Genomic DNA, 24,173 nt, shown 5'->3' on the forward strand with positions numbered 1-24,173 from the left:
TCCTGACAAAATCCCAAACTATTTGCCACCTTTAACAGATAGTTGTGATATAGTTAACTATAAGATCAAGTATATGAAAACCAATATATAATGTGGTATATGCGCATTCGGCAAAACAGGTCGAAGCACTTCCGCCTCGCTCGACCGTGACAAAACCCTGTAGGACATTGAAACTTTTCCTTTCTGCTTGTCCCGTTTTAGCGTTTCATAAACTAAAGTTGTAGGAATGTGTGACATTGCATCCTTGCATTTTTCAGCATGCAGCCATCATTTGAGACTAAAATGAAAAACGTTTTTTTTTTTTTTTTTTCTTCCCCCCAATTTCACACCCACGTGTTGTTGTATCACACGGACGTGCCGCACTTGTGATCTGATTCTGTTCAGTGGAAGTGAACAGAGGCCGCCTGACACCTGAACTGTCGGTGTGGTCTTCACTGCCCCTTGGTGTTCACTTGCGACACTGCAACCAGTCCGCAGGAGCCCTGGGGATGTTTTCGTCTGCTTGAGTTTTCAGCTGTCATGATGATACCATTCCTCAAATTCACCGCCACACCTGTGCGTGTGTGGGAGTGTTTTGGGAACATTTATCTAACCGGAATCCATTTCACAATCAATCCTAAGAAGCAATATTGTTCTTTTGTCCACAATTTGGCACAGTACTCATATTCCACATACTTGTTGTGTTTCAAGACACACACACACACAAATGTGCGCACAGTGAGACGGGTCAAATGAAGGCTAATACTCAGTCCAGGAACTGTCTGGGCCCCGCATCCTGTAGCAGCAGCTGTTGCCCTCCAGTCGTTCTGGGAACGCAGATGGATGGACAGAGACATGGGGAGATGAACTAAATAACAGATTGTGTAAGGAAGGAAGGATGGAAAATTGGGGGGTGATAGAGAGACTAGGGGAGGATGTCAGTTAGACTGATGGATGGATGGATGACGGATGGATGGTAAACGGAAGTGATGGATAGATGACTGCATTTGTGAAGGGAAGATGTGTGGATAAATGGAAGGATGATGAAGTGTCAGACGGGCTGATGGATTGATGGATGTACTGATGGAAAGATGATGGATGGATGAAAGAATAGGATGGGATGCATGAATCGATTGCTAAACAGACGGGTGGATGGCGGGATAGATTGGATGGTGAAAGAGGACAAAGACAGAAAGAGGATGGATGGATGGAAACAGACAAGAAGGATGGAGGAAGAAGGCATATAGGGCAGATGGATGGATGATAGAGGGACAGTCTGCTCAACTGATGGATGGATGAAGGGATGGAGGGATGACAAGTTGATGCTTCTCCAGATGGAAAACGAAGATCAGCTGAAAGTCTGACAATTGCCGCAACGGACGAACAACGCGGCCCGATGAACGGACGAACGATGGATGGAAAGACATCCTCGCCCCCTCCTCCGTGTGGGCGTGTCCTCGCCGAGTCTGTCATTTCCTGAGCACACGAACGCACCGCTGCAAAGTGAGTGAGACGCGCTTGTTTTTATTGTTGAGCACAATTCACAGCAACTCAGTCCACACCGAAAAAGAGGTCGAAGAAGGAGATGAAGGAGAATAATGACGAGAGGTTTGCATGGTGAGACCTGTCCTCCAACCTAGGAACAATTCAAAATGGACCCAAAGGATCGGAAAAACATCAGGTAATAAATCTATTTCAATGTCTCTTCTGTTGATTGTCTCTTATATGAGGAATGCGAGGTTAAGGTGAACCTACAAATAAAGTCAATTCTCATACACATCATCAAACATGTCGTGACATGGTGTAAATATGAGCCGATGCAAGTTTGACATGCGATATGCAGCGCATAAAAGCGATGGGAACAAAAGCCGAGCCAGCCCCCCGCCCGAGGTCCGGCACGTCGTCCGGGGTTGAAGGCGTTTCGGCCTCCGTGGCGACACAAAAATGTTGTCTTTTATTTATATCGACACATTTTAGCGAAGTCCACAATCGCAACACGTTGACAAATGTATTGGGGCGCTACAATCTGCCATTGGCCAGTTGCCGTGTACAGTAGAGGCCTCCGACTGGAAAATGTTATGAGAAATGTCGATGTTCTCGTCACTGTCAGCAAGGCCTAAACACTATCCAAAGCGCAGATCTACATTTACAAACACAATTTTAATATTTGTTCCATGAAACTGTATCAATTTAGAACCAAGTCTATTTTCGCTTCATTTCGTTGCGGTTCTCTTGGAGGTAGTGAACGCACGTATATTTCCGAAATTACCTTCAGCTTGCTTTGGCACCATTTTGTGTCATCTTGGTGTCAAGGAAGTGAGTTGAGGAGTTTCATTTACACATGAAAAGTGCTTCACCGCCAGCTTGTGGCCTCTCTAGGCAATTGCAAACTTCATTTATTGTTTCGTGTGGATTTTTTCTCTATTCGCTGTATGTGTATGTTAGATTTCTTGTCCAATCAGATTTCAGCCTCATGCGTTGCCACGTCAATGTAATCTGCCCGAGGTCATTCGTGCTGGTCCATGTAACTTCACCCATATCAGCAACATGACCGTTTCTTGAACCAATCAGATTTCACATTCGCCTGAATCATCTTGCTGCCACTCGATGACATCGGAAAATTTGTGACACCAAACCTCAACTTGCAAAAGACATCTGTAGCGAACCGCACACATGAATACATTTACTAATCATCTCTGGTGAGTATGATGTGTTTTTGATTTGTTATGCTTTTGTTATCTTATTGGATAAATATGAATTGTGAATTTTTTTGCGTTTTTGTTCAGCATGGGTGGTTTGTCTAATTGCGATGTGATAGTGGTGGTATTAAGATGACGACTTTAGAAGAAGGCCTCCCGTCCCCTCTCATTCTGATGATGCGGCCTGTCCCAATACTTTTGTCCACGTTTGTATCCAGGACTACGAGGAGTGAGAGCGCTTTCCTCCAAGTCCTCTGGCTTTTCTATTTGGGAGCTTCTCCACTCACAGGTATGAATTCCCCATTCCCACCAAATCCGGTTCCGGTGCTAATCCAGTTCTGGTGCTGGGGCCAGTTCCCTGCTAGCTTTGCTTCCCCACTAGCACCGGTTTTGCAGGCCCAGAACTGGTTCTTCCTTGAAAGTGGGAGACTGAAATAGGAACCGCTTAAATGAACAGATCTTTTTATTAGACCATTTTTTTTGCAGTGCAGTTTGGGCGCAAGCAGTGATTTAGCACCGGAACCACGTTGGTGGGAATTTAGCTTTAGAGACCGCAACCAGAACACGAGTAAGACAACCGAATTGCTCCACCTGCCCCTCCGTCCTCTTTTGAAGCATTTGGTTACTTCCTGGGGGACACCAAGGCGGTCCTGCATGGGTGTGAGGACCACTGGACCCTGCAGCAGAGCGCCTCCGTGCCCTTGCTATTCCAGATGAGCGTGTGCCTGGACGTGCGAGTGCTTGCGCCCGGGGCCTGGGTGGCCTTCTCCTACAGCTCGGTCCACGACCCTAGGCCCGAGCTGGGCCTGGAGGGGGACGAGGGGGCGCTGTACGGGTGGCTGCTGGGGGTCCGGCACCGCTTCCCCGTCAGTCTGGCGCCGGCTCGGTGGCACAGGGTGTGCCTGAGGAGAGACGTGCCCGGAAACTCCTTCAGCCTGGAGGTCAGAAGACAACCGCTTTATGAACGCCATCGCACGCGGGACGTGTCCGGGAAACGTTTTTTATCGCTCCGCCACATATTTATAATAATACAACTGAAAATAGGGATGCTTACAAGAAAAACATCAATGCAGAAAAAGATGACACTTTTTGAAAAAAAAGTGAAAAACGTTCAATGTTACAAGTTATTGTATGTAAATATGAGAAATACGTTTGATGAAATTTTTTAACAGATTTTTTTAAAATTTAAAATGGTAAAATATTAGATTTTTACAAAATATGGAGCTGTTCTTTTTTTTGGGGGGAAATAAAAGGAGAAAAGTTGTTGAATGTTAAGATATATCACATTTTTTAAATAAAAATTAAAATGTAAAAGTACATTTGGAATGTTACAAAATATCACATTTTGTATTTTAAATCATTTTAAAAATGTATTTGTCACACCATTTTTTAAAAATGTAACAAGATAAAATATTTGATTGTTAAAAGATCACAAAGCTTTCTCAAGAAAAATAAAAACATACAAATACATTTGGAATGTTACAAGATATCACAATAATACGACTAAAGTTGCCTCATGCTGAGATGTTTTATTTCCACAATTGAATAGTTTAGCATACGTTGACCACACGAGTAGCCTCATGTTCAGCCTGTTCGTAATATACCTCGTCAGTGATGGAAGATTGTGATTTCCTCGGGATGTTGTAGAATTAATCATTTGAGAAAGTGACACATATGGATATTTGTCTGTTTTCTACTTTGTTAAATCGTTGTTGCTAATTATTGTGAGAAATTGTCGTGGCGCTGGCCAGCTAAGGTCGCGACCTGTCTGTTTCAGCTGGCCGGACGGCTGGTGGCCAAGCGGACGGTGATCGCCCGGGCCGTGACGCCCTCGGGCTCGCTGTGGCTGGGGTGCCGGCCTCGGCGGCGAGCGGCCGGCGCGGCCACGGCGGGCCGGGTGGAGGTGTACATGTTCCGCGTGTGGGCCGACCTGGGCCGCCACGGCCCCTGCGAGGACGGCACCGTGATCGGCTGGAACGCTCGCTTCTGGGGCGTGACCAGCCCCAGGGCTCGGCAGACGGACCGCGACCTCTCGTGTGGTGAATATTGCCGCTGTTTTTACGATTCATTATTGATGGCTTGAGTAAGTTCTCAAATATTAACAAGCACATTTGTTGTTTTTAGCTCAAACAACTGAATTTGAAAGCTATTTAGCCACTCCACCTGGTGAGTAATTTATAATACCTAATTTGTCTTTGAGCAGCATGAACCTTAACCCTAACCATAACTCTCCCCCCAACCCCTAAATGCTAACCCTAACCTCTAATTTATAACCCCATATAGCAGGGGCGCTTTTTGTTATGGACAATGATATGGGAATGGATTTTAAATATAAAGTTGCGCCTCACGTTTTCAGACCATTGGTGACTCGCAAAAATTTACCCCAAAGCTTAAAATTAACTCCTTTCCCTCTAACTTTAAACCCTATAATTTAAACTGAACTCACAACCTAAGCTTAAATTTAAACCCCAACTGGAACGCTTAACCTTAAACCCCTAACCCCGAAACCCCGTTGCTGAGCCTCACCCCTAACCCTTACCTCCTCTTCCTTGCCCTCACCTGGCTCGCTTTTGCATTGCCGGACACCTGGTAACGTAAAGCTCGAATAAGACAACATGTATGATCAACGTTGTCTCAAATTGCCAACTTGTCAGCTATGTTTGATTTATTCGATTGGATTTATTGCTTTCAGTTTCGATGTCTGCCGACATCCGCCATCAACGTGAGCCTCCGTCAGTCACAGTGACACCTAGTGGCCACGGGGAAAAACCTTCACTCAGCTCGCCAAATCCATCGGCGACGACATCTCCCGGTGCCGAATCGATAAGCGACGTGGCGACGTCATTGGACGTCACTGGCTCCACCTCCACCATCACCACCGCCGCTCCGACTTTAGCCCCGCCCACTGTCCACACCCCGGCCGGTCACATCTCAAGTAGCACGCGGACACCTCCCGCAAGGTCACACAAATCCAATCACACAACAACTGGCTCGTTACCACCATCTGCTAACAATGCACTTGAGAACAATGTGACTGCAGTAACTTCACTGAAACCCTTCATCAAAGACACGTCACCATCCAACCGAACTACAACATCCGCTACATCTGACTCCAACGTAACGACACACTACAAAGGATTTACACATCTTACAAGTGACACAACAGTGTCCGACAGAACTCAAACATTACGACCGTCTGCTAACAACACCCTTGACAACAAAGTTACTATAGGAAGTGCGATAACTCCCCTCATCAAAGACATTGCACAGTACAGCCTAATGACGCCGTCCTCCACATCTGACTACAATGTAACGACACACAAATCTTTTACACATCTCTTACGCAACGTCACAACTGACCTGTTACGACCATTTGCTAACCACACACTGGAGTACAATGTAACTAAAGTGAGCGCAATAAGAGCCCTCATTGAACACACGTCAAAATACAACCCAAGTACACCTTCCCTGACATCACTCCACAATGGAACTACACACTACAAAACAACCACAAATGACACAACAGCGCACAACACAACAACATCTGACTTGCTACTACCATTTGCTAACAGCACACTTGAGTACAATGTAAGCCCAGTAACGCCGGACATCAAAGACACGTCACCGCGCAACCTGACTGCACCTTCCACGACATCAATCCACAATGTAACTACACACAAATCTTTTACACGTCTTCCAAATGACGCAGCAATGTACAATACGACAACTGACAGATTATTAACATCTGCCAACAACACACTTGAGTACAAAGTAAGTACAATAACACCCTTCAGCAAAGACACATCACCATACAGCCTAAGTAAGTCCTCCACATCACTCGACAAAGTAACTACACACAAAGTGATGAAAAACGACACAACAGTGTACAACATCACAGCAACCAGCACAACACTCACTGACACAAAAGAACTCAATGTGACTCCACTAAGTACAGTAACACCCCTCGTCAAAGACACGCCACGAAACAGCCTAACGATACCTTCGGCTACATCCGTTGACGATGTTTCTACACGCAAAGTATTTCCAAATAACACAACAGTGTACAACGTTAGAGCAGCCGACACATCAAGACCCGCTGACAATCGCACAACGTACCTCCTTGAAACTACAATAAGTACGATAACACCCCTCATCAAAGACACGGCACGAAACAGCCTAACGACACCTTCGGCTACATCCGTTGACAGGAAAAGTACACACAAAACATTTACACGTCTTGTAAGTGACGCAACTTTAGACAACGTCACGGCGTCGCGCAATGAAAGTGGGATATTACCTCTCATCAAAGACACGTCACAAAACAATTTCACTCCACCGTCCGCTCAATCAGTCAACAATGTAACGACACACTACAACACGTTTTCACCCACGGCCGATCGCACGATGCAGAACAATGAAACTACAGACACCGTCCTCGTAAAAAGCACGGCGACATTTACGACAACAACTTCCGATGACACGCAACTAGACAACGTACGCGCCAACCATTACGCCACCGCCGCCGACAGCTACACCGAGCGTGACGTCTCCACAGCTGCACGAAACCCAACGGGGCGCGTAAGCGTCGCCGCGCGTCACAACGCGACCGCTGCCGAGGAAAACAAACATCCCAGTTGGTACAACGCGACGACATCCGGCGACGTAACACCACCGAACGACCGCACCGCCACTGAACTCGCAAGTGAAGCGCTTGACCAGATATCATCCAACAATCGCGACGACACGTCCACGGCATCTGCACGCAATCATCCCCAACACCGGGTGGATTTAAGTACAACAGCTGGAATCTCCCGCGAACCTTTAGCTCGAGCTTCTACCACCGTGACCGCAACTACAACGGAGACGCGTCAAAGTCAAGGTAATAACGCCAGTCCAGAAGTTTCCTCACCTGCTAAGAATTACTACTAAACGGCTTAAACCTGAGTGTACATCAGTGGCTGGTGATGCATTTGGTACCTTCAGAGGGGGCTCGATCCACCTCTTAACACCGCCACGATCGCAATTTTGGAAGCCATCAATACTACAAAAAAAAGAGCAATATAACGGCACACAACTGCCAAAGACATCATCTGGAGCAATTCACCATCAATGGGCAAAAAAGTGAAACGTCCACATTCAGTACTGGTGAAAATCCACAAAGAGAGAATAGACCTTCACCACTGGTGTACATTCAGTTAGCCTTTAAGTAAAATCTTAAAGCACGAACACAACAATTAAACACCCAAAACTCCCCTCAAGCAATCGGAATGACTTCCACGTCGTCTTCGGGCACGAAGACGAATCGGGAGCAGCAAGCGGACAAACTTGTGGAAGAAACCCGAAGTGCATCTCAGCTCAACTCCTCACAGGTCAAAGTCAAATCCAACCAGATGAGCGTTGCACTCCTCTGGAAGATTTTGCATCGCGGAATTCACGATTTGGCTATTGATTGGCGGCGTTCCGTGTCGGATGCGGCAGGTGGCGCAGCTGGTGGCTGAGCTGCAGAAGCTTCTGGACGCTCCCGGCGTGTCTCAAGCGTTGGCCGAGAAAGTCGTCCGCATCGTCAGCAACCTGATGGACGCCGATCCCCTCGCCCTCGCCGCGTCCGCCGACAGGTCAAGGTCACGCCAATACGCCAAGCGGGTTCCTCGACATTACACTTGAATTCCTTGCGCGGCCACGCATCAACTTTCCCCGTCAAAATGAACGCAAATGATAATAATCCGTTCCGGCCCCCTATTTGTAACATTTAATTTTTTTTTAATTAAGAAAAATAACATTTCATTGATTGCACTGTATACAAACATTGGGTATAATAACATCATAAAATACAATGTAAACAGTTTTCACAACTATTTTTTCCACTTTTTCTAAAATAAAGAAGAAAAAGTTCAACTGAATGAGTTAAACTGTTTTGCAAAAAAAATCTCTTCCCACAGAAGGTAAAGAATTAAACAGTTTTGCAAAAGTGGTTTCACTTCACTTTAACAGAATGTAAAAAATTAAAATGTTTGCCATTATTTTTTTATTCCACTTAAACAAAATGTAAAGAAACATTTTTTTTTTCAGTGCTCTAAATTTAACCTTTGATGTTTTTGCCATGCTCACTCCTATTTTTCTGTATGTTTTCTTTCAAGCTTTAATTACATCAATTATCATTCACTTGTTCTTCACAGCACTCACTTTTTAGGACCCATTTTTAGAAAAAAGAAATTTGGCAAAAACCTGCTCAAAATAAAAAACAAAAAGAAAAGGAAAATGTGAGTGCAAAAACACAGATACTGTGACGTGACTAATGTGAACTGATAGTGGCCGGATGTTGTGAAGTCCGCTGCCGCCATCTAGTGGTGGAATATCTGAAGGCACATTTTTACTCTCAACACAAAGCAAAAAAATAAATAAATCGTAAGTCCGGGCATTTGTACGTCAAGGTTCCCCCACAGCACCAATCCTGAAGAGAAGATCCACGTTGAATTGACACCGGTGTTGTGTACAGGATCATCGGCGCCGTGGAGGACTTGGGCCTCAAGCTGCTCGTAAGCGACACCTCTGCGGTCCTCTCGTCCCGCTCGCTGGTTCTGGCCGTGCGCAAAGTGGACGGAGGCGACTTTCCAGAGATGTCGGTCGACATCTTCAACACCGACGATGTTCAGGTAGCGAGACTGTTGCGTCGTTTATGAGACCGGCAACAAAACATTCCTGGGTTTTCGTTGTTTGTGCGTTTGTGCAGATGAACGTTGCGCACGGGTCCGGGAAGTCCGAGTCCACCGTGGCTTCCGTGTACCTGCCGTCCTCCATCACAGAGGGCTTGAGCGGGGATGAGCACAAGCAGGTCGACAGGGTCCAGTTCACCTTCTACAGCAAACCCGTCCTCTTCCAGGTGCTTCCGGTCGGCACTCTTTAACTCGTTCGCTGCCACGGAATATTTGAAATCTGACCGTTTCCTGCCACCGACGAATATATTCGTCAAGTACGTTTTTCAACGGGAAGGTGTGGAAGAGGGTCTCGCCCAGCTTGTCTGTGAAATTCAAGCTTCTGCATAACTGCAATGACAAAAAGGCACCAGTAGATGACGGCGTTGCATCGCTTTGGATTTGAGATCAGCACAGTTTTGGATTCGAAGATAAAGATTAGGCGGTGACAATGATGACATGACCTCCGCTGTTGTTTTTAATAAATATTATTTATAGTCTGCTGTGGTTACATGAATGGTTTGAATCTAAATACTCACAACATGTTGCTAATATTTGGCTGAAATTAACCTAAAATGCACTATGACCTTTACAGGTGAACTTAAGTTGACCGTTTTTGTCGCGTATTTCCGTTTTGTTCCAGGACAACACGTTGAGCATTCAGACGGTGGTGAGTCCGGTGCTGGCGTGCAGCGTCAGCAACGTGTCCGTCAGCAACCTGAGCGACAACATTCAGTTCACCATCGGAAACCGCCGCCCCGCACACGTCAGTCCGCACGAACACGACCGCCAAACGCATTCAACGGAAATTGTTCTGTTAACTTTTGCAAACTAAACATCGCAGAGTGACTACGAGGCTGTTTGCGCCTTTTGGGACGTCGCCAGGAACGGTGAGCTCGTCCGTTCTCCGAATTGACGCAGATGGAGTCTTAACTGGCGCGGTGAGGAATTTTATTGGTGATTTTCAGGCGGCTCAGGTGGCTGGAGTTCGGCCGGCTGCTCCGCGGTGAGCGCCACGTCGTGGGCCACGACGTGCGCCTGCAACCATCTCACCGCCTTCGCGATACTGCTGGTTAGCGCTTGACGTCCCGTCACATGTTTGCGTAGGGTGCAGGAACCAAAAGATTGAGTCAAATTGCATTGAAATAAGTTTTTGCTGAAGCAAAACATATTTTATTATTTTTAGTTGGCTTGCACCTTACAAAAAGCTTGTCAGAATTAGAACAAAAATGCTAAGGAAGTAAGCGTCTTCTTTGGGGTCATCCAAAAAAGGAAAATGATGTCAACTTCCAGGTAATACAGTGCCCCCTAGGGGTTTGGAGTTTGAGTTAAAAAAAAAGTTAACTTTAAAAAATCAAATAAAATAAAATACAATTGTTGGACAGGTGAGGAACCAAGAGACAGGTGACTTGGAATCCGGAATATGAAATAATTACAGCGTAAATAAATGAACAAATAAATAAATAGGGTACGTTAATAATAAGCATAAATAAATCATAATAATCAGTAACTATCGAACACATAAATATAATAATAAAAATAGATAAATATATCAATAGAAATAAATGTATTAATAAAAACAAATATATTAATCAAAATAAATACATATTTTAGATAGAAATACACAAATAAATATGAATTACAAATCTGTAGAAAAAAATGACAATTAAAAATGTAACCTTAATTCATTGAATTGTGCAGATGTGTGGTTTCTCCATTTTACTGTTTGTGTGGCTCCAAATGTCCTGCGACATTGTCGTAATAATTGTGCACGTGATCCAAAACAGGATCTGTCCAGAGGCGGGATAAATGACCCGCGCCAGGCCCAAATTCTCACCTTCATCACTTACATCGGCTGCGGCGTTTCGGCAATATTTCTGGCTGCCACCTTGTTGACGTACCTTTCATTTGCGTAAGACTCGTTAATCAGACGTAATTACTGTTTTTTTCCCACTGTTCTTCACATATTTGTTTGGTCCTTCAACACGTGCAGGAAGTTGCTGCGTGACGTTCCGGCCAAGATCCTGGTGCAGCTGTGCTCGTCCCTGCTGCTCCTCGACCTGGCGTACCTGCTGGACGGCTGGCTGGCGCAGTACCCGGCCCGCGGGCTTTGCATCGGCGCCGCCTTCTTCCTGCACTACTTCCTGCTCACCTCCTTCACGTGGGCGGGGCTGGAGGCCCTGCACATGTACCTGAGCATCGTGCGGGTCTTCACGCCGTACCTCAGCAGATACATGCTCAAGTTCTCGCTCATTGGCTGGGGTCAGCACCCGAATTGTCCAAAATGTCGCAGTCCTCCTCGAAGATGTTTTTCACGGTCGTGTGGATTGCCGGCAGGGGTTCCGGTCGTGGTCGTGGTCGCGGTGATCTCGGCGGACAAAGACAATTACGGTCTGGTCACGTATGGACGCGACCCGGATGCCACCTCAGGTGACTTGTAAGTAACGACAACACTTTGATGTGACAAGATTATGTACACGGTATGGACAAAAGTATTGGGACAGACCTCTCAATCAATCAATCAATTCATTCATTCATCAATCAGGGGTTCTCAAACTTGCTACACCAAGTCGCGGCTTTAAAAGTACCAACATTGAATTACGCACTTAGCATATGTTTAATAATATTTAATATTATCGCAAGCTACTGAAATGTTATGCACATTACTTTATATTAATACTACACTTAAATATGAGAAAATGACCAGAAAATGTTATTTCACATAAGATTAAAAATGGTACCTAAATAAATGTTTGAAAACAAACAGTTGTAATAGATTGAATGCAATGTATGGTAATTAAAAGTTAAATACAACTGAACTGTACTGTACTAAAAAAAAAAAAGTTTAAACCACTGTCACAGTCTGCACGTTTGAACAGTTAATTCAGTAATTCTTTGCGTACCACTAGAGGGAGCCCATATTTGCGGTTTGACATTCGCAAATTTTTAAATATATATTCACCGATCCGCCGTTATTTGCTGAAAAACTCCCGGTTTTCTTTTCTGCGCTGAGGCTAAAGCCCTGTCTAATATAAAAAAAAAAATATTTGGTGCCAAGCAACTACGTTGAACTGAGGGGAGGAGCTATGCCGCCATCTTGTGGTATCTATAGGAAATGACAAATCTTTCTTGGATGGCTGTCAATTACGTACAGATTTTCACCATCAATCAAAAATTCCAATACAGACCGGTCTTTTCTTTTTGCAGCTGCTGGCTGCGCAGCGACGCGGCCTTCTACGCCGGCGTGGTGGCCTACTTCCTGCTGATCTTCGCCTCGTGCCTGCTGGTCTTCGGCGTGGTCATGGCGCAGCTGCGGCGCATCAAGCGGCAGAACCCGCACAACCAGTCGCCGCATCGGGGCGCGGCGGCCGACCTGCGCAGCGTGGCCGGCCTGCTGGCGCTGCTCGGCCTGGCTTGGGGCTTTGCGTTGTTTGCCTGGGGGCCGCTCCACTTGCCCTTTGTCTACCTCTTCACCGTTTTGAACTCTCTGCAAGGTCAGTACAACAAATGGAATTTTTTTTTTGTCCAACTTGATAACCAAAGGTAACAAAAGTACTCTCACGCTGTACTTCAGTAAAACTACAGATACTGGTGTGTGTGTGTGTTGGGGGGGGGGGGGGGGGGGGGGGGGAGGGAAGGACTGGTAGATGTACTGGTTTGACTCCTTCACTTAAAGAAAGTCAAAACGTCCAAACTCTGAAATGTACACAAGCAAAGAGTGAAAATGAATTTCAAACAATAAAGAATGAACCCAGAAACCAATCGTGAAAATGTGCGACCAAACGGTTTCAAATTGCCTATAGATGTCACAAGGTGGCAGCAAAGCACTACTTTGATCTAAATGAAGCTCCTCAACTCACTTCAACATCAATACTTGGCATCAAGGTGCCTCAGAATAGCAGCGGTAGTATATCGCTCTATTTATCTATCTCTCTGAGCTTTCGATTTCCTATTTTTTGAAAATCATATTTGGACGAAGTAAGGAGTAGAAATGACAGATATCTGTATTTAAATGTTGGGAAAAAAGGTCAACAGAAATATAAATACTTAAGTACAGATACCTAAAAACTCTACTTCTATAGAGTAAGTCCACCACTGTCCCTGCGAGTTTCCTGAAATCCATTTGAATTTCTTCCGCAGGTTTCTTTGTCTTTGTGTTCCACTGCGCCTGCAAGGAAAACGTCCGCAGGCAGTGGAGAACTTTCCTGTGCTGCGGGCGTCTGCGATTGGCTGAAAACTCAGGTGATTTCACACACTAAGTCATGTTTTGGGGGAGGAAAAAAAACAAGTTAACGGCCGAGATTGTGGCAGAATGGAGTCGGACGGCCGCTCGGGAGAAGAGGAAGTTGTCGGTGACCACGTTGGGCGCGTCGGCTCGCCAGCTGGCCTCTCGGAGCTCCTCCGTGGGCAGCGGCAGCACCGCCAGTGTTGGTACGTACACCGCGTACAGTACACTACGCGTCCGCCGATGTATATGGTAAGATAAAAATTGGAACAAAAATGGAAGTGAAAAATAGGAATCCACATCCTCACCAAACTATCCTGCTGCAGATATTGATATTATTTTTTTCATCAAGAATATGTCATAAATATCAGTTTATTGTGTACCTAATGAGTTGGCCAGTGAGTTTATAATTGCCTTTAGATGCCCCAAGAGGGCATTTATTTTTGGGCTAAATGAAGCTCCTCAACTCACTTCAACACAGTTCCTTGACTCCAAGATGGTGGCAAAGTGTTGCTTTTGTCTAAGCGAAGCACCTGAACATAGTTCCTTGGCATCAAAACTCCACAAGATGGCGCTGAAGTTGAGTTGTTTCGTGAACATAGGTTCTAATAAAAAAAAAAAAAAAAAAAAAGAATCAGTACATTTGTAAATACGCGTAGGGTTGCGCACGATGTAATGTCTTTTTCGTGTCGTTTTCCCCCAAGGTTCGGTGTTCGCAGACAGCGGCCTGTCCGAGGGCTCGAGCGGTGACGTGGTCCTCAACGAGCTCTACAGACAGACGGTCACCTTTTGAGGCCACGCGCTTTTCACTTCACTACTCGGGATTGTGTACATTTACATGTCACTAGTTGTTATTCTCCTAGCCCAAATTAGACGAGGTTTCCTGTTGCCACAAAGTTTGTCGTCCTGTTTTTAGGCAGCAAAAATGTGTAAATTGAGGCATCATGCAATTCTAAGGAGATACACACATAAAACATTCATATTTACATTGATGTGGTTTATCGTCTGTTTATTATTAAATATCAATTATTAGTTAGCGAAAGACAGACCCTGTCAATGACGGAGGAAGTATGTCACCGTCCCATTATTATTATTGTTACTATTATTAGTTAAGAAATGTATTGATTTATAGAAATGATTGCTAAATAATATCAAAATGTTTTATTGTAATATGTTTTATTATTGGTAATAACGTGTTTTATTACGTGGTAATAATAATAATACATTATTTTAAAATATTTGTTATTATAGTACACATATTGTTATTTTTCATAATGATGGTAATAGTTTAATGTTAATGCATATTCATGAAACAAACATCGGACGTCGCACCGGAATAGTTTGGCGGACCGGAATAATTGCGGGTCCTCTTCTCCGCAGTTCTATATATTTCCACTAGATGGCAGTGTAAGACTTTTTTGGGTTGCAGTCTAAGTGGTTGAATAAGGGAGTTGGAAAAAAAAAAAAAAAAGGAACTAAAGAGCATCATCAGCATGTGTCACTGAGCACTGAAGACATGCTTCCTTCCATTCAGCCCTCAACCTATAAAGCATTTGTGTCACATTTTTCATTTAGCGGACGTTAAAGTTCATAGTGAAAATATGGAATCAGCGTTTCATCCGGGTCACACGAAAGTTCATTTCCCGCCTCGGGGAAGTGTCACTACAGCGGCCAGCTTTCACTCTGCTGCGACAGGCTAATAGCTCCTGTTTCTCATCCGGCCAGATATAATAAAAATTCAAAACAGAAGATATTTGATCAAGAACGCAGTGGCAGTTGCCATGGTGACAATAAAAACAGCCATTAATCCAACTTGTGTGTCACGGCTTCTTAAAAGGTTAATTTGCGCACGTCCTTTTTTGGGCCTCTCGTTAGTGGCCCGCCGAGAGTCCGCTCATTAATGCTGACAACACGTGAAGCGAGAATTGTGTTACTCTTACTCTCACACGTATTTATACTCTGTACTTACATAATGACATAATTAAATAGAATATAAAGAAATGAAACTGTTTTTGCCACATTTTCTTGTTTCTATGGACATTGTGCTGGCGCTCTTTCTGGTGTGCCCACCTTGGCCACCTGAGGGCAGTATAATGCAGACGCACGGAAATTTAGGAGACGGTCTTTTTAGCTCCTCAGTTAGCAACAGCGTTATCAGTCGTTCTTTGCACAGGATAAAGAATATATGCCTTCACAAACTCATAAGTTGGGGCACTTCTTTATCAAGACACCACTGTACCTGGAAAATCTTAAATAGCCAAGTATCTGTACTCGGTTGCTTCCAACCACCGGTCCGGACGTCAGCAGGCATAAAACAAAGTCGAGCGATGGGATCGATGGCGCAATCAAACGGTGATCGACTGACTCAGCAGGAGACTCGCTGGAGGGCAAAGGCAACCTTTTAACTTTGCCTCGTGACAACATGACGTGACTTCTTCACCCCAATTACCCTGGAGTTCATAAATTAGCCCAATATAGAATATTTATTGGAGCTAAAGTATAGTTTAGTGTAAATTGTAATACAGTTTTGTTCAATTTGCCTAGCTTTTTTTCAAATGCTATTTATTGCCAACCAGAGATTTGGTCTCTCGACTTAGATTTTTATTATTGAAGTCTTTGCACATTTCTGTAGAACTGAATTCTCTTTTGGAGCGATTGGACACACTGCAAAATGTTAAAAACAATGCCAAGTTTAAGAAATACTTTACATTTTTCAATTTTGTTCATCAATTCAGTTAGCGGTCAGAAAGAAACAAATATTACATAAATAGCAGTAACAAATACAGATGGAGTTGCATATATTTTTGGTGGCCTTATTATAAACACAAAATATTAGGAACAGCTTTCAGGATGATTCATTGCAGGTGTTATGACTTTATCTTATTATCTCAGTCCATAAAAAAAAAAAAAACATTTATTTTCGACATTAAAAACCCGCAAAACTCACTCAGTAGTTTCTCTTGGTTAGAAAGTAAGTCAGTATGTATTGAACCCAAAAGTGAAATACAACTGAACGGTACTCTGACAGTGATTCTTTGGCGTACCACTAGAGGGAGCCACACTTTGAGAATAAGTCCTCGATGGTGACGCAAAATTACAAATGTTTTTAATCATTTTGAGGAAAAGGAGCAGCGCGGGCCCGTTCACCGCTACATGCACTTTTCATTCATTTTCTGTTTCAGCTCCAGTCGTCCTCAAGGGAAACGATTCTTCGTCTCAGCTCGCGTGCCATCGGGGAGGGAGAGAAACCGGCAATTAAAACGGCATCAATGCTACGTGCGGACGCAGAGCGAAAAGCACGTCGATGAGCTGTCGGCAGGCACGTTGCAGCTCTGCAAACGCACGATGAGGCTTTTTTTGGGCACGTCGTCTCGTTCGACGTGACCAAATCGGACGTCCTCGGGCTCGGATTTTCCGGCGGATGTCGAGCGCCCTTCCTCTCTACGGGAAATCCGCGCTCGGGGGCGCATGAATAGGCCGAGACGTTATTGACGTTCTCGCTCAGGTGAGAGACGAGCTCGCTATAGGAGCGATGGATGCATCGACCTTCCCCGTGCGTAAGGTCACGCGGGGGTCAGGCTTAGCGCAGGCAGGCGCACGTGCCGAATCGCCGATGTCGGGCTTGGAAAGAGTCCACTTGCAGAAGTCTTCTGCTGATACTCAACTTCACTGGTAGCACGAAATGGGATTAAGCTGAGCAGGAAACATTCTGGGGGTGAACACACTTTCGCTAACCCAGAAAAAAAAAGACACATTTTCATGTTATTAACTGTTAAATGACATATTACAATCAAATTCCCAAAAGATATTTTACACCATACATGTACCCGAACATTCTACATTTTTTGACTGATTCAAGCCTTTCCAAGATCAAATTGTTCAGCTCATTTGGGACACATGGGGAACTATTTATTCCATTTGCCAAATTCCCAAATTTTCACGGTAAAGTCCGCAAAATAAGAGCGATCATCCACATTTATCTCCTTCCACATGACTTGACTGATTCAAACAAATCCAACTACAAAATCTTCAGCTCATCCAGGATGATTTTCCACATTCCAATCGTTCCCATATTGCCCAAATTCCACACTTTTCACAAAAAGGAAAAGAAAAATCACAAATGAAGACACAGTTCGAATATTCACCTCCTCTTTCCACGTTTCTTGACCAATTCATACCATTCCCATTTCAAAATGCACAGCTTATTGGTACTGTACTGTATGTATCACATTCCCCAAAGTCCCCCATTTTCACAATAAATTCTTAAACTAAGCAATATTTGACATGTTATGCATTATTCATCTTGGGAACGAGTTACCAAAGTGCACAAATGCCCACATTACACGCTCTACATTTCAATTAACGCCAGCGTCAGCTCTTCACCGTTCGCATGCAAATTTGACACACATTTTTATTCTCTAGTTCTGCATTAATACTCAGCTATTCTTTACTGGAATATGAATTCATTAAAACCCACGTGCGATGAGATCCAACACAGGAGACGGATCGATCTGTCTTCACGAAAATGTTCGTCAGCGGGGCACGCGCCTCCGCCGAGGACGAACACACTCAAACGTGGCCGTCCGACCGGTTTCTGATTGAAGGGTCATAAAGTGCGAGGCCCTTGCAGTTCCGCTTGTGGCTGCAGTCCTCGGCTCCGCTGCAAGTGGACCGTAACAGCAAAACAACAGAAGAAACCCGCACCGAAACTCAGCTGCCGAGCTGCGCCCGCGCAGCAGATCAAAGCAGATCTGCTTTGAGCCAAAATGGCAGACTTCCTGTGCGTTTGCAGGCATGATATTTTGAGACTTTTTTGTGAGTCTACTCATGATAGACATGCCTACCAAATTTCATGTTGTGAAGTAAGACCGGCGCCAGGGGCTGAATTTTACCAAACTTTCGATCCCTCACAGAAACCACTAAAATGACTCATAGTCCACCTGCAGCAGCATTAGCTTAGCTTTAGCTTCAGGTAAAGCTTTGACGGACGGTGAAGTTGACGCAGCAACACCGTGGTTGAAGTGGTTAGCTCGTCTGGCTCGCAGTCAGACGATCTGGGTTGTCCAACTTCTTCCCGCGTAGCGAAAAACAAGCGAGTTGCCTCAGCTGGGAAAGGCCCCACTTAGCTTTATAGAAAACGGATGGCGAGTATTTGGCCAGCTGGAAACTGCGGCACCTAGCACCTCCAGATTTCAGCCGGACTCCACCTCCCGTTTGGTGAAACGCGCGACCTAACACAGGAGGAAGGGTCCACGGGGATCGCGCGTGCTCCTCTTCCGGACGGGGTCCGGTGCTCCAAGTCCTCCTGGGACTCGTTAGACGAAAACACTCACTAAGAGTAGAAGTACTGTACAGCTTCAACCCCTTTTACTGGACTAATTTTTACCCTGTAAAGTAAAAATAAATGTTGGAAATTTGACACACCACAGAGAGTGTTGTTAATAACCCTGACAAATATTAATCCCACGTCGCGACAACGAGGCGCTCTAGAGTGGCCACACCAGCAGGAAGTTTCTGTCCACGCGTCGTCTGTAACGTCAGACTTTTCTGAGGCATCTGCTGTCAAGTTGGACTTTTAGAAAAAAAATAAATTTGAAAAAAAATCCAAACTCCTCGCTCTTCTATCTTTCACTACGTGACATGCACGTGCTCACGGTTGACAACGAGGCACTCTGAAAGTGTGCTGAACAGCTGCTTTTTGAAATCATCCAGAAAGGCTTCAAATGGCCAGACGAGTTCTCGCATCGCTTCTAATCGTGTTTCACGTTCCACATTTCCGCACGTCAGCAAATTTGGGGAAGAGAAGAGACTATTTGGATCGTAACAGCGATGGCGAGCTCGAGAAACATGAAGGATTCTCGAATGTGTCGCAGGACGACTCGGCCCAATTTCTGCTGGCGGTCACGAGTGTGTCAATCAGCACAATAGGAACGGACGTGTACGATTGCACGCATTCACGATTGCACGCTTGCGTTCATGAGAGCGAGGCGGCGCGCTACAATTTGCGCTTGAGTGTGATGACATGCAAAAGAAGGGATGGTCGCAGGGGGGGGAAAAAAAGAAAAAAAAATACGCTGTCAAGTGGAAGACTGATGGCGCTTACGTGACGGCAGTCAGCCATTAAACTTTTTTTTTTAGATAAATGACTGTGTATGAATGTGTAATCATAATGTAATAATAATTTAGGGCCAAGACATTTTTAAAGATAGGGATTCAGAGTCTGTCTCTCCTTTACTTTTTTCCTTTAGTTATTTGTATTACTAAGAGATCAATATTTTTTTAATTTTGATTTAAACACTTATTTTGATCATTATTATACTATTTATTAATATTTATTATCATTATTATACTATTTATTAATATTTATTAAGGGTATCTTTTTCCTTTAATAAATATACTTTTAGAATCTATTAATTAAAAGTATTTTCTTGACTTACTAACTCATTTTATTTTATTTTTAAGCAAAATAATGTTAGAGATTATAGAATTCTTTAAAGTATATGTTCAAATAACTTTCTCTTTCATTCCCTGCTTTATTGTACCTTTTATTTAAAAATGTATTGATCAACTAATTGTCTTGACTTTATTTTCTAGCATTATCATTTTAGAAGATTAAAGAATTCTTTAAATTATCGATTTAAATGGGATTTTATTCTGTCCTTTATCGTACTGTTTATTTTCAAATGTGTTAATTGTATTTATTATGTTATTATCTCTAGATTTTGAGGCCAATACTCCTTTTCAAGATGTGGATTTAAAGACCAAAGCCCAAGTCCAAATCTATAATTGAGAGTCTCTCCATAGGTCTTCTAGCAAGGGCCAAACCTACAAATTTTATTGAACATCGTCCTCTTCATGTGCTTCGCAACATCTCACATGTATCAATGTGTTGTCGTGAGGTACTACCTTTATTTTTATGATAGCAACTGTTCCATCAAACACTTGTTGTTTTTGTCTATGTAACCTTTCCCCCCTTTCCGCTCGGCTGGCGACCCGACTGGCGAGGTCCTCGGCGCTTTGCCGGAACCGCGTTCCCGCTCGATGTCGCCCGCCGGAGGGGGCGCCGCGCCACTCGGGTGAGTTGCCAGCAAAAAAAAACGCGGATGAAAGCTGGAGCGTATCCTGCCAATAGAAAGCGTCACATTTTCCCCAAATTCCAGGGGGCGCTATTGGGCCGATATTTTGGAGACATGCCTGTGACCGCTACCAAATTTCCGTTTTCTCCAGAATGAGCACACCTGCCGAGTTTGGTGAGTGTTGCCCTCATAATGTCGACAATCACGACAAACAAACGCATCTCCTGCAGTTCCGGCAGTTCCACTTCTGCGCAGTTGTTCCCAAACACTACGTCGTCTCATCTTCACAAGATGACCGGCTTTTCTAAAAATAGCTCCTGTGTGAGCTTTTTTTAGACTTGCTTCGGAGCGTTCGTCAATGTTTTGTTCTGAGAACAAAACAACAAGGCCGCAGGCGTCAAAATGTGGTGACAATTCTTTACCGGCAGCTTTTCACGTTCAGAATGAGGATTCGGATGGCGGGACCTCTGATTGTTATCGTGCGCCGGCGGCCGGACGTGACAAATGCGCAGAGGACAGCGGAACGTTCAATAACTGCTTAACGGCTGCGACTTGAAGCAGCGGGAACTACGGACGGTGAAGGCTTTGTTGGGCCCAGTTGAGACGATGAAGCGCCGTCGGGACGGCTCGCTCGCTGCTCCGCCGCTTCACCTCATTAGCCAGTATGAGAATCAGTACGGCCTCAATTGGTTCAAACTCACATAAAATGCTGATTCAGTCACGCTAGCGCATTTCAACTTTATTTGCTCGTTGGAATGAAACTCATTTTGTCATAAATGTACAAATGCAACTACGCTTTGAGCTGTTACGCCCTGCTTATTTGTTTTTGTTTTTTTGTCCTGTGGAGATTTGTTGTTGATGTTCGCAACTTTCTGCGTATTTTTGTGCTTTTTCAAGAATGCCGCAAGATTTTTCCAAAGCTTCGACTAATAGGAAAGTAGTAATCGGTGTCAAGGAAGTACGTTGAAGTGATACATCTCGACGGTTCGAAGATCTTTGTGTGTCTGCGGGGAGCTAAGTTTAGCCTGGGTTGTTAGCGGAAGTGATGGCGCGTCAGCCACGTGTAAATGTTTTTGTGGTGCTGAGTGGCTCTTACAAATTTCAACTAAAAGCGTTTCCATGCCTGTGACTGAAATGATTCCAATTATTATTATTGTGAAATATTACATTCTATTAATCATTTCCAGCCCCTCTGAAGCACCGCAGGAGATCGAGTGAAGTCGCTTTTCTTCTCTATTTCAAGCGGATTCAAATGAGATGCGCTAATCTCGGAATTTCAACAGCGAGAGCTGTGAAATCAGTCGACGGGGTGATTAATTGGCCGGCCGATATCAGCCGCTGAAATGTAAATTGCGGCGTCGTGCCCGCGTCATTCAGATTTTATTCTTTGTTAAGTTGGACGTGAACGCCGAAATGCTGTAAATGTTGCAAATGGTGACAAATGTTGTTCTCTGTCGATGGATAATAGTAAACAAAAGAGAAGAGAACAAGAGTTTCTTTGTATAGTCTTTTATTCATCATCTTTTTTATATATAAATATTTGAACTAGACGAGTAAAAACCAAGTGAACCTCACAATCAGTCTTACTTGTGACATCATTAAGGAAGTACGATTAAACAGGATTGACCAAATATGGTCGTTGATATGACACGATTAATGATTATCCCAATCAGATCCCAAATGTTGAAATATAAACCGCGTCTTGCTCATTTGTGCTTGTGCAAAAACAGAAATAAACTGGGGACTAAAAGGCCATCGTAGTGCTTAACAAACGTACATGACCACCAGCCAATGTGAGCTTAATGTCACAGCGGCCAGCATTGGCATCTACTAAAAGCATTTTGTATGTTTCTTTACTACAGAAACCAGCATATAGAAGTTCTTTATCTCAAATATTTGTAATGCTAAATGGTGAACCCTGGATGTCAGAAAAGTTTGTAATTGCCTATAGATGCCACAAGATGGCAGCAAAGCACTTTTTTTCCCATGACACAAGGCTATGGCCTGACTTAATGAAGCTCCTGCCCTCACTTCACTTCCTCTGCATCAATATTTTGTAATAGATATGAACTTTTTCTTGCGTACAAAAACATCGGCGAGGCTCCCCAAGTAGACAAATTCATGAATGCCGAACTGTGAATATGAATGACTCAGTGTATTATTATTAGCGCATTTTTATGACTTGATTAAAGTGTCACACTCTACTAAAATGTGGCTTTAAAAAGATGAATTCAATGAGAAAATTCAGATTTGTGTTGGAAACGGAAATGCGGAGAGCATCTGAAAAATGGAAGCACTCGATAATGCTGGCGGCTTCCTGCTCTTCACGGCAGGCGCTTTCATCAATTCGTTTCGCGGCACAGGGATGACGTTGGAGCAATCTGATCGGACGCTCGGTCGTGATCGTGACATTTTATCTCGCCCGTTGCAATCAGGTGGCGCATTTTACTGAGGACAACTTTCTTTTTTTGGAGACATGACAACGGGAATGCTTGAAGCCCAGCATGAAGTGACGCCAGGAAAAGCGCTATCCCTCGAAGAGGAAAGCACTTCCCCGCCCGGGAATATGAACCGGGTACACAAAATCCATGATGATGATGATGATGATGATGATCTCCTTTGAGATCTTAGGTTTCACGCGCGAGCGCTCTTTGTGGGCAATTTGGCAAAGAGCAGGTTTGAAGCGTAATAGACGCTGGCCCGTGCTCACGCGTCGCCCTGCGGGTGGGAAACCGGCCGTCCCGCTCACAATGACAGCTTCTCAAAGCGGGCCAGGCTTTTTCTTCTTTTTGATGTCATTACGCATTTTGGCTGCGAGCGGGAAAGGACGAAACGCTCCAAAGAGAACCTGCTAGGGCTGTAACGCTGTAACGCTGTAACGCTGTAACGCGGGGCCCAACCCCTCAAACCAGTTTGACTTTGCCACATGAAATTTGGCAGCCATTTCTATCGTGAGTAGACCCACCCAAAAATCTACGGAATTGAGCATTTTATTTCCAGTTCTTGGAAGACGGATTTTTGCCACTTCCACTTAAGCAACAGGAAATTTGCTAGACCTTTTTGCCCAATACCAGGGGTCCACGGAAGACAAACTCATCATAGAGCTTTTGTCCAAGCGTATACGAGACAAGTCATTTTAACATTTGTTATAATGTGTGGCAGCAAAATGTGATGAATCGCAATCAAACATGAACACCAGCAGATTGGAATTAGGAGCTATTCCAAGAAACGTAAGATTTGAGTCAGAGGAAGAGGAAGCGGGCGGAAGTGGTCGTGCGGCTCCAAATCAGGCGCGTTTGATGGAAAGCGTCTGTCTGCGTCTTCCACTCAGGCCGACTGCTCTTAATATAGCGTCTTCTAGAACGCCTTCAAAAAAAGCTAAATTACTCATCGCTGCTGCTGTTGCAGCCTGAGGAGAATAAAAGAGAATACAAGTTGAGTTGCTTGCATAAAAATATGATCCCAAAATATCTCCTTCTCGGCATTCAGCCTTTGACCCGCC

At 44.3% G+C, this 24,173-nt stretch overlaps 1 protein-coding gene across 5 annotated transcripts; it reads left to right on the forward strand.

The window, feature by feature from the left end:
• Nucleotides 1-498: 498 nt before the first annotated feature.
• Nucleotides 499-14,587, forward strand: LOC133470432 (adhesion G-protein coupled receptor G4-like). Of its 5 annotated transcripts, none has more exons than XM_061758817.1 (19): nt 499-1,660; nt 2,551-2,967; nt 3,294-3,619; nt 4,456-4,717; nt 4,803-4,844; nt 5,371-7,557; nt 7,938-8,047; nt 8,157-8,293; nt 9,175-9,331; nt 9,409-9,558; nt 10,014-10,136; nt 10,215-10,260; nt 10,339-10,442; nt 11,158-11,282; nt 11,364-11,807; nt 12,578-12,864; nt 13,511-13,612; nt 13,682-13,801; nt 14,300-14,587. In XM_061758817.1, exons 2-19 carry the CDS (start codon nt 2,811-2,813, stop codon nt 14,386-14,388), a joined length of 4,968 nt encoding a protein of 1,655 aa, XP_061614801.1. In that variant the 5' UTR covers nt 499-1,660; nt 2,551-2,810; the 3' UTR covers nt 14,389-14,587. The 5 variants fall into 5 exon arrangements, with proteins under 5 accessions (XP_061614801.1, XP_061614803.1, XP_061614805.1 ...); XM_061758819.1 differs by having other exon boundaries at nt 2,897-2,967; XM_061758821.1 differs by lacking the exon at nt 499-1,660 and having other exon boundaries at nt 1,672-2,967; nt 11,364-11,632; nt 11,708-11,807.
• Nucleotides 14,588-24,173: the final 9,586 nt, after the last annotated feature.

This window comes from Phyllopteryx taeniolatus, chromosome 20 (assembly GCF_024500385.1).
Source record: "Phyllopteryx taeniolatus isolate TA_2022b chromosome 20, UOR_Ptae_1.2, whole genome shotgun sequence".
Taxonomy (NCBI): domain Eukaryota; kingdom Metazoa; phylum Chordata; class Actinopteri; order Syngnathiformes; family Syngnathidae; genus Phyllopteryx; species Phyllopteryx taeniolatus.